We start from the raw sequence: 16,330 nt of genomic DNA, 5'->3' as shown, positions 1-16,330 counted from the left end.
ATAATGACATAAAATGATAATTCTGTTAATTTGAGTTCCTAAGCATTAGCCACCTGTCAAATTCCTGTGTGTGGTGTGTCTCCAGCAGTAGTTTAATTGTCATTTCAGTCAGAAATAAAACATGTGTCCTTCAAAATTGACTATTTGAGAAAATACTGGGAAAAGCGCACGTTCATTTCCCAGGTTTAGGATTTTACATATATTTTACCAGTCTAGGCACATGTTAGATATCAATAATGCTTCCTTTTGAGGAGAGTCAAATACATCATCTTGTAATGAAAGTATGTTTTCATTTAGGCCAAGTGATGACACAATATCTAGCAACCTGAAGATGTACCCAAGTTGCTCAAGGGCAAGTTTTTTTTTCCCAGATGGAGGTGGGGAATTTTATTCTATTTTGCTGGACTCCAGGAAATGTTAGCTTCCTTAAGCAGAGATTGAATATCCCCTGTCAAATGGATCACCTCAAGAAACACTTTTATAAGGACAACTATCATGGAGTAAGACAAAGAAAAGAAAAGTATAGGAGCAACCACAGACTAAGATTACCCCAGGCCAGGGACAACAGACTCCCTGGCCCACACTGCCAAGACAGCCATTATAAAAACATCAGCTCCATGAGAGCGGAGGCCACGGTATCCACCTAATAAATGTTTGCTGACTGAATGAATGGCAACTTCACATTTATTCACCTGGCTTTAGAACCTAACTTCCACTGGACCTGTATCAAGGGCAAGATAAAATTGAGAACACTTGTTATTCTGAAAAATGTGTCTGTCCTATATATAAGCACTTTATACTATCTCTGCTCAACTAGTAAAGACTTTCTTTCAATTTTTAGTACGTGATTTGAAAACTCTAGTAACCTGCCACAAAAAGAATCGTCCAGTTTCACAGAGGGTTATATATTTTGTCCTGAGGCAGTAGGATTTGGAAAACTTGCATAAAATTCGCCTATAAATATTACCAGCTAGTTTAGTATCTTGGTCATTAAATGGGCATCTAACAGAATGTTGACAGATTTAAGAAAACATTGTAAGGAAAAATTGTGCATAAACAAAGTGTCATTTTGGTGATATCAGCACATTCAACTTTTTGAAAATGTGGTTATAGACCAAGATAAACTTCAACACATAAAAGTTTTTAAAATGTGAAAGGCATATATTGCTATGTTGTAAAAACCCAGGAAACTGTTCAGAAGAAATAGAACCATTATGCTTTCTAGGGCTAGTCATATTATAAAACAATCGCCACAGGTTTTAAAAGTATCATAATTTTAATTTTGGATCTTATTTTTTAGTTTAAAGTTAATGAAAGAAAATATTTCAGAGGCCATTACCCAACATCTCAAAAAAAAAAAAAACTTTAGAAACAGAAAGGAGAAAAGAGCACTCCCAGAATGAAGTGACCAGTGACCACCCCTGCTTGCAATAGCAATGATAGCACTGATAAAAAGTAGTTCTCAGGCAGAGATGTTGGCTGTGCGTGGTCTTTTCAGCCTCCATGATATCTTAAGCTCTTCTGCATTTAGTATTTAGTAAACAAGATGTTTAATCACATACAGTTCATATTTGTTAGTTATGTTACATTTATTTTAGGTTTTATGCTGAATCTTAAAGAAAATGAATTATATTCTCCTAACCATTGTCAGATCTTTTATGAAGTTTCACAACTTTTATATTTGAAGGTAACCTTGGGAGAAGTAGACCTAGGATTATTTTACTGTTAGACTCATTATGCTGACAGCATATTATAGTTTAAATGGCAACTGCAAAGTTCAAAACAACTTTTTTATTTTTTATATAGAAAGCACACAAGGTTAAAGTCTAAACTAATGCATTTGTCATTTCTTTTATTATATCAATAGGGTTTTGGGGAACAGGTGGTGTTTGGTTACATAAATAAGTTCTTTAGAAGTGATTTTTGAGATTTTGGTGCACCCATCGCCCAAACAGTGTACATTGTACCCAATGAGTATTCTTTTATCCCTCACCCACCTCCCACCCTTTTTCCTGAGTCCCCAAAGTCCACTGTATCCTTAAAGTCCTCATAGCTTAGCTCCCACTTATAAGTGAGAACAAAATGATGTTTAGTTTTCCATTCCTGAGTTACTTCACTTAGGATAATGGTCTCCAATTCCATCCAGGTTGCTGCAAATGCCATCATTTTGTTCCTTTTTATGCTAGCCACTGTCAGATTTAATAAGACCACCACAACCAGTTGGAAAGATTTAAGGGCTTCTTTAAAAATTCCGATGCCTCTGCTCCAGGGCACAGACCATTCTCCAGCTCATGCTGGATGCCAGCATGACTCAGAAAATGTGAAGACCAACCACTAGATTTTTAAGTAGCTCCCCAAGTTATATTTCTCTCTTCAGATGAGGTGCTTCTGAGCCCATAGTCCTATATCAAGGGCAAGATAAGCACAGTGCCATACACTTGGTAGTTCCGAGCTTTTCTTTGAGGAAGGAGGAGAAGAGAAGCACCATACATCTAATGCTTTGACTTTTCTGGGGCATGCACAAAACACTGGCTTCTGTGTCACCTGTCACTGAGCACTAACAACCTCACATACTATAGATGTCCAGAAACTACTACTGAGAACAAAACTAGAGTTCGTAATAGCAAGCTAGCACATGCCACAGCTGCAGCCTCCAGCTTAGTGCAAAGTGAGTGGGCAGGGGAAAAGAAAACAGCTCCAAGCTGGTATTACAGCTTGTACCTGGGCAGGGAAGAAAAGGATGTGACCACACATAAATGTTCTGATTTTTACTGGGGCCTTCCCAAGTCACTGGCTTCTGTCTACCTGCCTCAGACCACTGATGCAACCCACTATACTCTAGATGCTGAGGGCCACTGCAGTGTACGGAATGTTTGTGTCTTCCCCAAATTTATATGTTGAAATTCTAACCTCCAAGATGATAGTATTAGGAGGTGGGGACTTTGGAAGGTGATTAGATTATGAGGGCAGAGCCCTCATGAACAGTACTAGTTCCCTTATGTAAGAGACCTAAAAGAGACTCCTCACCTCTTTTGTCATGTAAGTGTATAGCAAGAAGGCAACATATATGAATTAGAAGGTGGACCATTACCAGATGCTGAATCTGCCAATGCTTTGATCTTAGACTTCCAAGACTCCAGAGCTGTGATAAATTTCTGCTAAGTTACTCAGTTTATGGTATTTGAATCTATAGATTGCCTTCAGTAGAATGGCTATTTTAATAAACACAGGATGTCTTTCCATATGTATGTCTTAATTATTTTATCAATGTTTTATAGTTTTCAGTGCAGTGTACAAGTCTTTCCCTGCCTTAGTTAAGTTTATGCCTAAGTGTTTTATTCTGACAGTATTTGAATGTAAATTGGGTTGTTTTCCTAATTTTCTTTTCAGATAGTTTGTTATTAGTGTAAAGAAATGCTAGTGATTTTTGTATGTTGATTTGTATTTTGTATCTGTACTGAATTTATTTATTGATTTTAAAAGCCAAAACAGTTCTGAGAAAGAAGAGCCGAACTGGAAGCATCACATTTCCTGATTTCAAAATATTTACAAAGCAACAGTAGTCAAAATTATAAGATACTGGCATAAAAACTGTGCTTATCTAAGCAGGTCTTCCTGAGTGGATTTTCTATCTTCAGTTAATTTCCTTTATGCAGCTGAAAGTTTCATACAATGTGTTTTGGGTTTTTGCCATTGACGTCCACTGTTAGCTTACGTATATCTTTCTGGGTATGCTTGCTGTGTTTGACATTGTGACCACTCATTCTTCTCAAAATTCTTTACTCTCTTGATTTTCCTGTTTCAAACTCCTCTCTCTCCATCTTGCCAACTATTTTTTGCTTGTTTGTTTTTGCTTGTTTGCTTATTTTCCATCTGTTTGTTTTTGGTCTCTTTTTGGGGCTCCTGTCACTCTGTCTTTCTCCCCAAGGGTTGATGCTCTCCGCTATGATCCTCTTTTTATTCATCCATAGTAGACGATCATACCATCTAATATAGGATTAACCCCAATCTGTATGCTTAAGACTTCCAAATCTTATCTCCAGCCCTAGCTTGATTTTTTATTTTTTATTTTTTGAAACAAAGTCTTGCTCTTTTGCTCAGACTGCTATGCAATGGTACAATCATGGCTCACTGCAGCCTCAATCTCCTGGGCTCAAGTGATCCTCCCACCTCAGCCTCCCACAAAGCTGGGACTACAGGCATGTGCACCACACCCAGCTAATTATTTATTCTTTTATAGAGATGGGGTCTCGCTATGTTTCCCAGGCTGGTCTCGAACTCCTGATCTCAAGTGATCCCCCCTCCTCAGCCTCCCAAAGTGCTGGAATTACAGGCATGAGCCACTGTGAGGCTTGATTTTGAACTCTAGATTCATGCATGAAAGGGTTTTTCCGAAATATCTACTTAAAGGCACCACAGGCCACTCAAATTCAACACACGTATAATCAAACTCATCATCTTTCTTTCTCTTACCCTCAGTTAACACTGTTCCACCTGCTTTATTCCCAACTGAGCTAGCGCCTCCCACTCCCACCCACAAACACTAGAAACTTGCAGGGCATCCTAGAAGCCACTGCATTCGTCACTGTGTGCTGTTTCGGGCACTTTTTACGTTCACCTCTTCCACTCCATCACTAATACTACTGCCTACTAGTAGTATCATCATCATGTCTCACATGAATAATTGCAATACCTTTCTAATGGGTTGCACTAATTCCTCCTAAATTCATGGCCCACACTGACACTGGACAGGCGTACAGAAAACAAAAACCCAAACACCTTTTCACTGACTAAAATTGGTTTCCACATTCTATAAAATCTAAAATGTCAAGTCCCATCTACCTAAAATGATTATCTTTCTCTCTAAATTCATTCCAACCATTCCTCTGTTCTCACCTTACACACTACCAATAAACGAGTTCTTGCATCCCTTCCTAAATGCTAGACTTTTTTCATGCTTATGTGTCTTTGTTCCTATTAGCCACTCTACCTATTTTTTCCACCTCTCTCATTGGTCAATTCTCATTCATTTTTAAAGACATAGCACCTTATTTTCTCCAGGACTCCTGAGCCTCAAAGACATTTCCTTTTTTTTTTTTTTTTTTTGAGACGGAGTGTCGCTCTGTCGATGCTCAATACCTAGAGCATCTGGAAATAATTTCATGACATTTTTTCCAAGTGTCACTATCCTCCTCTTATGTCTTATATCTTAGTGTATTCAGAGGCTTGAGTTCTGACATTTTTTTCTCTGAACAACAGTATAACTGATCCAAAATTTTTTTTAGCTTTCTCACTTCTTGCCCTTCCCCAATGCCACACAATATAATTCCTCTGCTAAAAATACAGGTAACTTTGTCCAGACTTTTTTTTCAAAAAATTTTTTAATAAGTTCAAAATATATCAGAAGAGAGTTAAAACTATCCATTTGACGAATTCTTGAGACTTTGTCAATATGCTAGCCACTGCGTCACTAAAAATACAAGGGCATATAGAATATGGTCCCTGACCTTGAGAACAGTTCATAAGGCTCTGATAAAAACACAGGACAGCATGTTAGAATGTATTTAACATTTTTGCACTTTAAAGAGATGCTAAATCAAGAGAGGGGGCTCGAAGGAGACCATTTGGGTGGTATGTGTGCCACCTGCAATGTGGAGAGCCCAGTGAACTGGGATCTGGCTCTGCCTGGAAAATCTCAATGTGGGAGATAAACTGGTTGGCTGCTTTGGTGGATGAACAAAAGAGAGGGACTGCATTGGGGTTAAGCAGTATTCCTGGAGTTTATCAAGGCAGAGGATGCAGGAAGGTTGGCATGGACCACATGTGAGCCATGCATACGAGTGAGCCGGAATGAACTTGTCTTAGGGCGAGTCCAAAGGTGCCATCTAGAGGCTGAACAGAGGTACTGCCAAATGCTAAATAGGTTGAGGAATGATTAAGTCACCAGCCAGAATATAGCTGTTTCATCGTGATCAAGAGAACTGCAGATAAGAGATACCCAACTGTGGGAGTGAGAGATCTCCAAAGAACCTGCAAAAGTGTCCATGATAAACAGAATCAGCTTTTCTTCTATCTTCCAAGACCAAAGAGTACTAACATCCATGCAAGTGTTCAAGAAATAACTTTTCTGCTACTCCTGCCTCTCCACATTCTTTCCTGTCCCAATCGTGGAGGCATCAGAAACACCCATTAGCAACAATGAGGAGAAAGTTATTGGTAAGAGAAGAAAGAATGGGATATTCACATTACCCTGACCTGATCACTATGCCATAAATATATCAAAACACCACTATGTACCCCCACAAATATGTACAATTACCACATGTTCATTAAAAAGAAAAGAATGACCCCACCACCCTTTTCTGAGTGCAGGCCACCTGCCTGCTGTATGCCTGAGGTGAGCAAATTGTAAGTGTGTTCCATTACTACAGTTATAGAACTATTTGAAATGTTAGGGAAGCACAGAGTGAAGAATGATTATTTCTTGAGGAAATAAATATGGCTTCCCAGAGAAGGCAACTCTTTATTAAAGTCTTTAAAAAATGAGTAGGCATTTGTCAAATTGGCACATTCCAGCTCAGAGAATATCACCAACAAAGATGGAGGCTCCTAAATGCATGCTGTGTTCAGTGTATTGGGAGCTCTTTGGCATAACCGGGACACAAGCCACAGAGTGGGGTATGGCACCAGATGATTCCAGAAAAAATGGACTCAAATCAGATTGGGAGAGGTCTTGTATGCCATGGTAAAACTTTCAGCAGTTTTACTACTACTACTCCCTCAGCAGTTAAGAGATCTACTAAAATACATCTTGAAGCAAATATTTACTAAATCTGATTTCTAGCCTCCAAAATTTGAATTTAAATTCAGATATGCTCCTGATGCATCGCGATATGTTTGCAAAGGTGTCATCTCCATAACTAATTTTCCATTCAACAAGCTCAAGGGATTGTCCCTCCATGATGAATCTGCTTCCTAATATTTACATTTTTTGCCTCCAGATGTCACAGCCAACAAAAGCATTCATCTCAAAACCTTTTTCATGACAGTACATCTAGTAGGTACTGTTACAGCTAAGTCTTGTATATGCTTTAAATAATCACCTAAGTTCATAGCTACTTTTTTAGAATAGAGCAAACGGGGTATGGATAGGTGTATTTGCTTGGCCAAAGCAACATTCGCATTGTCAACCTCTTCCTCTTTTTAGAAGATGTACAAATCCCTTCTACCCACCGCTGAAGCCTGGTGTCTGTGCTGGTTGGTCTGCTTCAGCCTTCTTTTTCTATGGAGCCACTTCTTGGCCTCTTGGGGGAGTGCTTCTGGCATCTCAGCTAACAGGATCTCTCCTCCCCCTCATTCACTGCCCCAGGATTTCCATCTGTCCCTGTAATCAGCAAATGCCCTAAGCAAAGGCACAGCCATAGTGATCAAACTCAAAATTCTGGCTCAACTGTCCTTCCACAAGAAGAGCAATTTTCTACCTGCCAAAAAAAGCCTCTCTAACTTCTTCACCATCTTTTCCCAAATAATAGCAGACTTGCCTGAGTTACAGCTAATTGGCCAATTTTCTCTAGTAGGAAAATCTCTCCTATGTAATGGAAAGTTCTTTAAAAATGAATAGCATCCCAACTGACTTCATCTCATGGCATTTCCTGGAGTCAAAGTCATGGCATGTGACTCTGATGTGGCTTTTTGTGTGTTTTTGTTTTTGTTCTCCCTGAGCTATATAAAAAAAGCAAGACCTATGGGATCTGTCATGTCTGACAATTATGACAAATGTCCACACTCACACAGGGCCAAAGGAGACAGTACACCAGGCAGGCTGAAGCATTCTCAGTTTATCTTTTTTTGCCTCTCTAGAACCTGTCCTGCACTTTGGGGATGCTGAATATCACGTCAATGAAAGTGCTGGCTATGTGGAGGTTTCTGTTTGGAGAAGAGGCACTGATCTTTCCCAACCATCATCCATTACCGTGTGCTCCAGAAAGTCAGAGCAGGAGTCAGCAGAAGGTGAGAGGGCCACACAAAGAACATATCATTATCATGACACACGTTTATGGTGGAATCTAGTCTGTTAAGTGTAAGCATGCTTAGTCTTTGTTGATGGACTCTGAATGAAAGTTTCTCTGGCTTCAGCACGTAGATGGTTTGTATGTGTAATGACTTCTGCTGGTTATGAAATAAATATGTTATTCAAACAGCAGCCTTTATGATTCATTTATTACCCACTTGCTTGTCATGGGCTCAAATGAATTTTTCCAAAGTTCAGAATATTTATAGATACTTAAGCTGCTCATAAATAATATTTCAGATGAAATTACCCCCATAATGGCCAAGCAAGTCCCAGCTCCTGGAAGAATCCCATCACATATTAGACCTTTGAAGGGTAGGAGGTTTCCACTTCAGACTCAGGCATTTGCCTTAGCTTCAAACAGCATGTGTTCATGCCCTGCTCACCTTTGCATTTCCTGACATGGATGACCAAAGCCTAGCTGATAGCATGGCACAATTCTAGATACCATTTCCTGTAGAGTACCTGTCAGATGCTTTATCAGAAAAAGAACAGGACCCAATAGGAAAAGAAAAGGACACTTCCATGTACATTGATGCCCACATTTTCTCATTTGCAGTTGTGACCTTTTGGTGTGGTGTTAGGTTGTTACTTTTACATCTTTCTAACTTTTTGATGTGAGCATTTAGCACTATAAACTTTCCTCTTACTACTGCTTTAGCTGTGTCCCAGAAGTTCTGGTATGTTGTATCTTTGTTCTCTTTGGTTTCAAAAAATTTCTTGATTTCTGCCTTAATTACATTGTTCACCAAGAAGTCATTCAGGAGCAGGCTGTTTAATTTCCATGTAATTGTATGGTTTTAAGTGATGTTCATGGTATTGTTTTCTATTTTTATTGTTATATAGTCTGAGAATGTGGTTGGTATACTTCTGAATTTTTGAATTTGCTAATCATTTTTATGGCCAATGGTGTAGTCGATTTTAGAGTATGTGCTATGTGCAGAAGAGAAGAATGTATATTCTGTTAGTTCCGGGTGCAGAGTTCCATAAATGTCTATTAGGTCCATTTGGTCAAGTGTCAAATTCGGGTCCCAAATACCTTTGTTACTTTTCTGCCTTTATGGTCTGTTTAATGCTGTCAATAGGGTGTTGAAGTCTCCCACTATTATTGTATGGTTACAACATTATTGTATGGTTATAGTCTCTTCATAGGTCTTTAAGGACTTGTTTTATGAATCAGGATACTCCTCTGTTGGGCACATAAATATTATTCAGGATAGTTAAGTCTTCTTGTTGAATTAAACCCTTTACCATTATATAATGCCTGTCTTTGTCTTTTTTTTTTTTTTATCACTGTTGGTTTAAAGTCTGTTTTGTCTGAAATTAGAATAGCAACCCCTGCTTTTATTGTTTTCCGTTTGTTTGGTAGATTTTTCTCCATCCCTTTATTTTGAACCTATGACTGTCATTGCATGTGAGATGGGTCTTTTGAAGACAGCATATGGTTGGATCTTTCTTCTTTATCCAACTTGCAACTCTATGGCCTTTTAATAGGGTCATTTAGCCTGTTTACATTCAAGGTTAATATTGATATGTGAGGATTTAATGCTGTCATCTTGTTGTTAGCTGGTTTATTAAGCAGACTCAGTTGTGTAGTTGCTTTATAGTATCAATGGTCTACGTACTTAAGTGTGTTTTTGTGGTGGCCATAATGGTCTTATGTTTCCATATGTAGTGCTCCTTTAAAACCTCTTGTAAGGCAGGTCTGATGGTAATGAATTCCCTTAATATTTGCTTGTCTGATAAAGATCTTATTTCTCCTTTTTTGAGGAAGCTTAGTTTGGCTGGATATAAAATTCTTGGTTGAGTTTCTTTTTTTTTTTTAATAATGCTGAATATAGGCCCCCAATCTCTTCTGGCCTGTAGAGTTTCTGCTGAAAGGTCTGCCATTAGTCTGATGAGGTTCTCTTTGCTGCCTTTCTCTTCTCTTTAGCTGCCTTTAATATTTTTGTCTTTCATGTCAACCTTGGAAAATCTGATGACTATGTATCTTGGGGATAGTTGTCTTATACAGTATCTTGCAGGGTTCTCTGCATTTCCTGAATTTGAATGTTGGCCTCTCTAGTGAAGTTGGGGAAATTTGCATGGACAATATCTTCAAATACATTTTCCAAACTGGTTTCTCTCCCTCTCTTTTAGGGATGCCAATGAGTCATAGATTTGGTCTCTTTACATAATCCCATATTTCTAAGAAGTTTTGCACATTCTTTTTTATTCTTTTCTCTTTTTGATTGTGTTCATTCAGAGAACCTTTTTGCTATGAGGTTGCGTCCTCAGCTTGGTTAATTCTGTTGATAATACTTGCAATTGGCCCAGCACAGTAGCTCTCATCTGTAATCCTAGCACTTTTGGAGGCCTAGGCAGGTGGATTGCTTGAGCCCAGGAGTTCAAGACCAACCTGGGCAACATGGCAAAACCCCGTCTCTTCAAAAAATACAAAAAAATTAGCCAGGCATGGTGGCGTTCACCTGTAGTCCAAGCTACTTGGAAGGCTGAAGTGGGAAGATCACCTGAGCCCCTGAGCCCAGGAAGTTGAGGCTGTGGTTTGAGCCATACATTTCAGTCTGGGTAACAGAGTTCCACCCTGTCTCAAAAAAAAAAAAATTAAATTAATTAATTTAAAAATAATAAATATTTTCAATTGTGTTATGAAATTCTTGTAGTGGGTTTTCAGTTTTATCAAATCTGTTGGTTCTTTCTTCATTTCATCTTTCAGTTATTACATCATTTTATTGTTATCCCTAGATTCCTTGGATTGGTTTTAATTTTCACCTGAATGTCAGTTATCTTTATTCCTAACCATATTCTGAATTCTATATCTGTCATTTCAGTCATTTCAGCCTGGTTAAGAACTATTGCCAGGGAATTAGTGCAGTCATTTGGAGGAAGGAAGACACTATGGCTTTTTGAGTTGCCAGAGTTATTATGCTGGTTCTTTCTCATCTGTGTGAGCTGATATTCCTTTAACTGTGATGTAATTTTGGATAGTCAGTTGACTTTGTTTCGGGATGTTTTCAGAGGGCCAAGGCTTTGTTCAGGGTCTTCATTTGTAGCTGAATTCTTGTCCTTGGTTTCACAGGGTGTTATTTGCAAAGTATTGTTGGTTTTGAAGTTTGGGCTGTGATCTAGAAGATGGTGTGTAAGTGTAAAGGCTGGTAGGCAGGTTCTCAGCCAAATGGCTCCTTTGTGCATTTGCAGCCATGTTCCCTCTCAGCACTCTAACAGTGTGGGCTCCTCTCTTACTTGAGCGCTGGCTGCAGATCCTGACTTTGCAGTCCTAAGCTATACACCACAGCCCTGAGGCAAGCTCAGGTTTTACACTCCCTCTCCAGCTGGGGGGCGATGAGGACAGGGACCTTTAGCCATGGTAATGGCAGAGGGCTTTCCACTTCTCTCTTGGAGCTCCACCCCAGAGAAACACAGAGCTACTACAATCAGAGTGACTGCATTCTGAGCCCAAGCTTGGGGGACTGGGGAGGGCCTGCCTGGTGATGAACAGGGGATGCAGGAAGCTCACAGGGAGGACAGACTGGCCTCTTCTCCTTAGGGTAGTTAAGAGCTGGAAGTGTGAGTAAAGCACTCAGAATCTTTGTTCCTTTTCTTGTCTGTCTGGAGGCAGCAAGGGCAGTACCAATACAGTGGCAGTAACAAAAGAACTTTCAGTTGCCTCTGGGAGCTCCACCCCAGAGAAATGCAGAGCCACTGCCAATGGAAATGTTCAGTCAAGAGGTAGTGCAGCTGTGCTGTGGGCTTGAGCCAGGAGACCTGTTTGGTGAAGAGCAGGAGGTCGACGGCTCACAGGGAAGACAGACTTGGCTCCTCTCCATATGGCAACTGGCATGGTAGAGGTGGAGGTAAAGCCCTCAGACTTTTTGTTCCTTCCCCAGTCTGAGGGCAGCACTGGCAGAACCACTGCAGTGGCAGTGGCAGAGGGGCTGTGAGTCGCCACTGGAAGCTCCAGCCCAGGAAGACACAGAGCCACTACCAGTGGGAATGCTCAGCCAGGGGCAGGGCAGCCGCTCTGCAGTCCTGAGCTGGGGGCCCTTCCTGGTGAACAGTAGAGGCTCCCAGGAAAGAGAAACTGAGCTCCTCTTCGTATGGTGTTTGTGGCATGCTGCAGGTGCTGGTAACTTGACCAGCCCTTTGTTCCTTCCCCAGCCTGAGGGCAGTAAGGGTGACTGCAGCTGCAATGGCAGAGAGGTTTTGCATTGTCTTTGGGATTTCCTCCCCAGAGAAATGCAGAGCCACCAATGACTAAAGGGTTCAGGTGGGGACAAGGTGGTTGTGCTGGGTTCCCAGGTCAAGAGGCCCTGACCAGTGAGGAGTAACAGTGGCAGGGACTCACATGGAGAACAGCCTGGGCACTCTTCTGTAAGTCTGCTGCTCTGGGCTGGAGGCCTGAGTTAGTCCTGAATCTCTCTGCTCCCTCCCAAGCCTGAGCTCAGCAGGAGTAGGGGTTGTGGAGCAGCAAAAATGGTGGCACTGCTACTTCTGGGAGCTCTGTCCCAAGGAAGTGCAGAGCTGCTACCAGCCGAGAGCCTAGGTGGGGCTGGGGTGGCTGGTGTCCCAGGTCGGGAGGCCCTGCCCAGTAAGAGGTAGCAGAGGCAGGACTCCTGGGGAAAACAGTCTATTTCTCCATAAGGCAGCTGTGCTGTGCTGGAGGTTACATTAGTTCTCAATCTCTTTGCTCTCTGCAGAGCCTGAAGACTGCAGGGGCCAGAGCCGACAGGCCTGCCTGCTACCACTGGGATCTCCATCCCAGGGAAGTATAGGGCTGCTACCAGCCTGTAAGCTCAAGTGGCCACGCTGGGGTCCCAGGCCAGTGGGCTTTGTTTAGTGAGTTCAGTGGAGGCAAGGTGGATAGTCGTCCATCTGCTCTTCAGCTCTGTGGATTCAGCCCCTATCCTGGGGGCATGTGAGGCAGCAGGAGCTTAGGGTTCCCAGGGGTCCAAGGCCCCTGGGACTCTATGCATGTCTGAGCCTTAGCTCTGCCCAGTCTCCACAGAGTTCCCTGTGTCTCTCTGGAGGCGCCAGTGGTGGGGGTGGTCATGGGGGATTTCCAGAGCCCAGGGTTGCAAAGGTTCGTGGAAGAACTGTGGGTCCCAGGAAGCTCGCACTCACCATTTACCCATGGTGGAGATCCTCCCCTGGCTTCGCCCCAGTCCTAGGTGGGCAGCTGTCCTGTCTCACACTTCTCTGTTCTCTGTGGGTCATGTTGCTTCCTTGATGAATCTCAGCCTGTCCACCTGGATAATCCAGCTGCAGAGCTTGTGTGTTTATTCACCACTCTCTGTCCTCTCCATGAGAGCGGCACACACTAGCTGCTTCTAGTTAGCCATCTTGGCACTCCTCTCCCCTTTTTTTCATTCTTTTTTAAGTTTTCAGACAGGGTCATTTATCACTCTGTGTGTACCCATGAAAACAAGAGTGAAGAAACCGATTTGGTTAGGTGGCCTTCTTTGCTTATGTTTTGAAAGGGAAATTTAGATTCCTTTAGATAAACCTTTTTGCATAAAAGTAATGATGCCTCTGCTAGCTGTCTGGTAGGGATGAACTAATAGAAGTAATGTTCATGCTTGGGGTGGTGATTCATGGGTTTAACAAGTACAGTTGTAGAAGTAAGGTTTATACTTGATAATCTATTGAACTTAGTAAATATTTGATATCTGCTCAGGTTAGTTAACTATATTAATCTTAAGTATATATGTATAAGGTATACCTTGTTACATTAATAATTATAACTTCTGTGTTCTTAATGCCTACTATTTGCCAGATACTGTGTTAGCATCCTTGCTCTACTATCTATAGTCTTCACAATAAACCTTATAAGGTAGCTATCATTATCCCCATTTTGCAGTTGAAGAAAAGAAACAGACTCAAAGAAGTTAAAGAATTAGTACAAGTAAGCAATAAATCAAGATTTCAGTCAAAGTCCATGAGATACAAAACCTTATCCATTACTCTCCTGCCTTAGTATTTTTCACTATAACCTTGTTTTTGTTTTTGTTTTTGAGACAGGCTGTCGCTCTGTAACCCAGGCTGGAGTACAGTGACGTGATCTCAGTTTACTGAAACCTCTGCTTCCCAGGTTCAATTGATTCTTGAGCCTCAGCCTCCTAAGTAGCTGTAACTACAGGCACTCACCACCACGCCCTTCTAAATTTTGTACTTTTAGTAGAAATCGTTTCACCATGTTGGCCAGGCTGGTGTGGAACTCCTGACCTCAAGTGATCTGCTCGCCTCAGCCTCCCAAAGTGCTGGGATTACAGGAATGATCCACTGGGCCCGGCTCTGTTTTGTTTTCTTAATGTCACTTTTCAGTGCCTTTTAGAAAAATTTTTGGAGTAATCTCAAACTTACAGAAGAGTAACAAGTAGAATGAAATGCTTTTCTTTTTCGTCAACTGTTGAGAGGAAGTTTGGAACCATGTCTCCAAAAACTTACAATGTAATTCCTTCAAAGACGTTCTCTTATATAACCACAAAACAAGCATAAACTGAGAAATTAACTTGATACACTTCCATAATCTACTCAGACCTCATTCAAATTTCAACAGTTGTCCTCAAATCATTCTTTACAGCAACAGAATCCAGTTCTAAATCACGCATTATATTTAGTTGTCATGTCTGCTTTTGTTTTCTTCAGTCTACAACAATCCTCTCAACACCTTGATGTTTTTGAAGATTATAACCCTGTTATTATACTATACAGAATGTCTTACAAATTTGGGTTTGTCTGATGGTTTTTCATAATTAGATTCAGGTAATGCATCTTCAGCAGGAATATCACAAAGATGATACTATCCTTTCATTGTATTCTGTCAAATGGCACACAGTTTCCATTTATCCCATTATGGTGGTGTTAACTTTGGTCACTTGGGGAAGGTAGTATCTGCCAGGGTTCCTCATTATATTCCCTTTTTTCCTTTGCAATTAATATTTTATGGAGGATTACCTTGAGACAATATAAATATTCTGTTCCTCTATTTATTTTTACATTTATATCACTCAGGGGTTTCTATTTAATTCCATTGATTATCATATGTTACAATCATTACATTTAATGACTTTCCGAATAAGTCGCAAAGAAGCTGTATGGTGAAGTGGACCAGCTTGAAAAAATGATTAATAACAACCCAGAGAATGGCAGAACTTCATGGCTTCATAAAATTGAGCAGAATGTTGTGAGATTAAAACAGATGTCAGGCAAAAGTGAATGAGTGAAACCTAATCAAAATAAAATGTATTATATTTATCTTCAAAGTTAAAAATTAAAAAGGCAAATCCTTTCATTTCAAATTGAAGCTACCTTCAGAGATCCTTCAATCAATTGGCAGAATCTTGGTGAAAGTAGTTAGAAGGTGATGTGCCTAGTCTAGACGTGTAAAGCCCTGGTGAGGATGGCAGGTGGGCATGGCACAAGGGACGACAAGGCATTTGGTAGAATATGGAAGTTCCCCCTTCTGGGGATCAAACCCAAAATATATGATCCTGAGAGTGCTGGGTACAAAGGAGAATGCCGCAGAGTTGATGATGATCATTTTTCTCTGAAGGAAAACTTATGACAAATTCTACTGTCTCACTAGTGCCTTTTCCTTTTCCACTAGCTGGAACAGATTATGTTGGCATCAGCCGAAATCTGGACTTTGCTCCTGGCGTGCGCATGCAAGCATTCCGAGTGACCATCCTTGATGACCTGGGACAGCCCGCCTTGGAAGGCCCAGAGAAGTTTGAGTTAGTTCTTCAGATGCCTATGGGTGCAGTGCTTGGAGAACCAAATAAAACTACCGTTTTCATCACGGATACCATCACTGACTGTAAGCAGAGTACTTGTAGTTCCTTTGATTGAAAGACTTTAAGAGGGAAAAAAAGAGTCAAGATATGTCTCCTAACAACAGAATGAAACACTACTATTTATAGATCTTAGCAATTCTGGGATATCAGTGATATTGTACTGTCATTGGTGTTATATTCTGGTGATATGTGGAAATGTAATTTATGTGACTGCATGGAAATAGAAATATATATACATAGAAAACATTGATCCCACAAAGAATTAGACTGTATTCATGTTCTTTTTCTATTCTGCTGTACTTTGTTTCTGGGGCAAGCAAAAAATCCACTGTGATCAATTAAATCAAAAGTTGAAATCAAAGGATTAACCTCTCTTTACTGATTGATTCCACATATGAAACACTTTTCAACTGTCTCTCCATATATAAAGTTCTTTTAGCGAATTCCTCAATTTTTCTTCACAAGT

At 40.6% G+C, this 16,330-nt stretch overlaps 1 protein-coding gene across 1 annotated transcript in view; it reads left to right on the top strand.

Moving 5' to 3' along the window:
- FREM3 (FRAS1 related extracellular matrix 3) overlaps positions 1-16,123 on the top strand; it is a 123,254-nt gene extending 107,131 nt beyond the window's left edge. The window contains exons 7-8 of the mRNA XM_033215363.1: positions 7,861-8,010; positions 15,678-16,123. Of these exons, the coding sequence (XP_033071254.1) occupies positions 7,861-8,010; positions 15,678-15,919 (392 nt within the window). The 3' untranslated portion in view covers positions 15,920-16,123. The remainder of the gene's footprint in view (positions 1-7,860; positions 8,011-15,677) is intronic.
- Positions 16,124-16,330: the final 207 nt, after the last annotated feature.

Source organism: Trachypithecus francoisi, unplaced genomic scaffold (genome assembly GCF_009764315.1).
Source record: "Trachypithecus francoisi isolate TF-2019V2 unplaced genomic scaffold, Tfra_2.0 Lachesis_group1, whole genome shotgun sequence".
NCBI classification, from domain to species: Eukaryota; Metazoa; Chordata; class Mammalia; order Primates; family Cercopithecidae; genus Trachypithecus; species Trachypithecus francoisi.
Note: the sequence above shows the minus strand (reverse complement) of the source record. Positions and strands in the feature narration are given on the sequence as shown.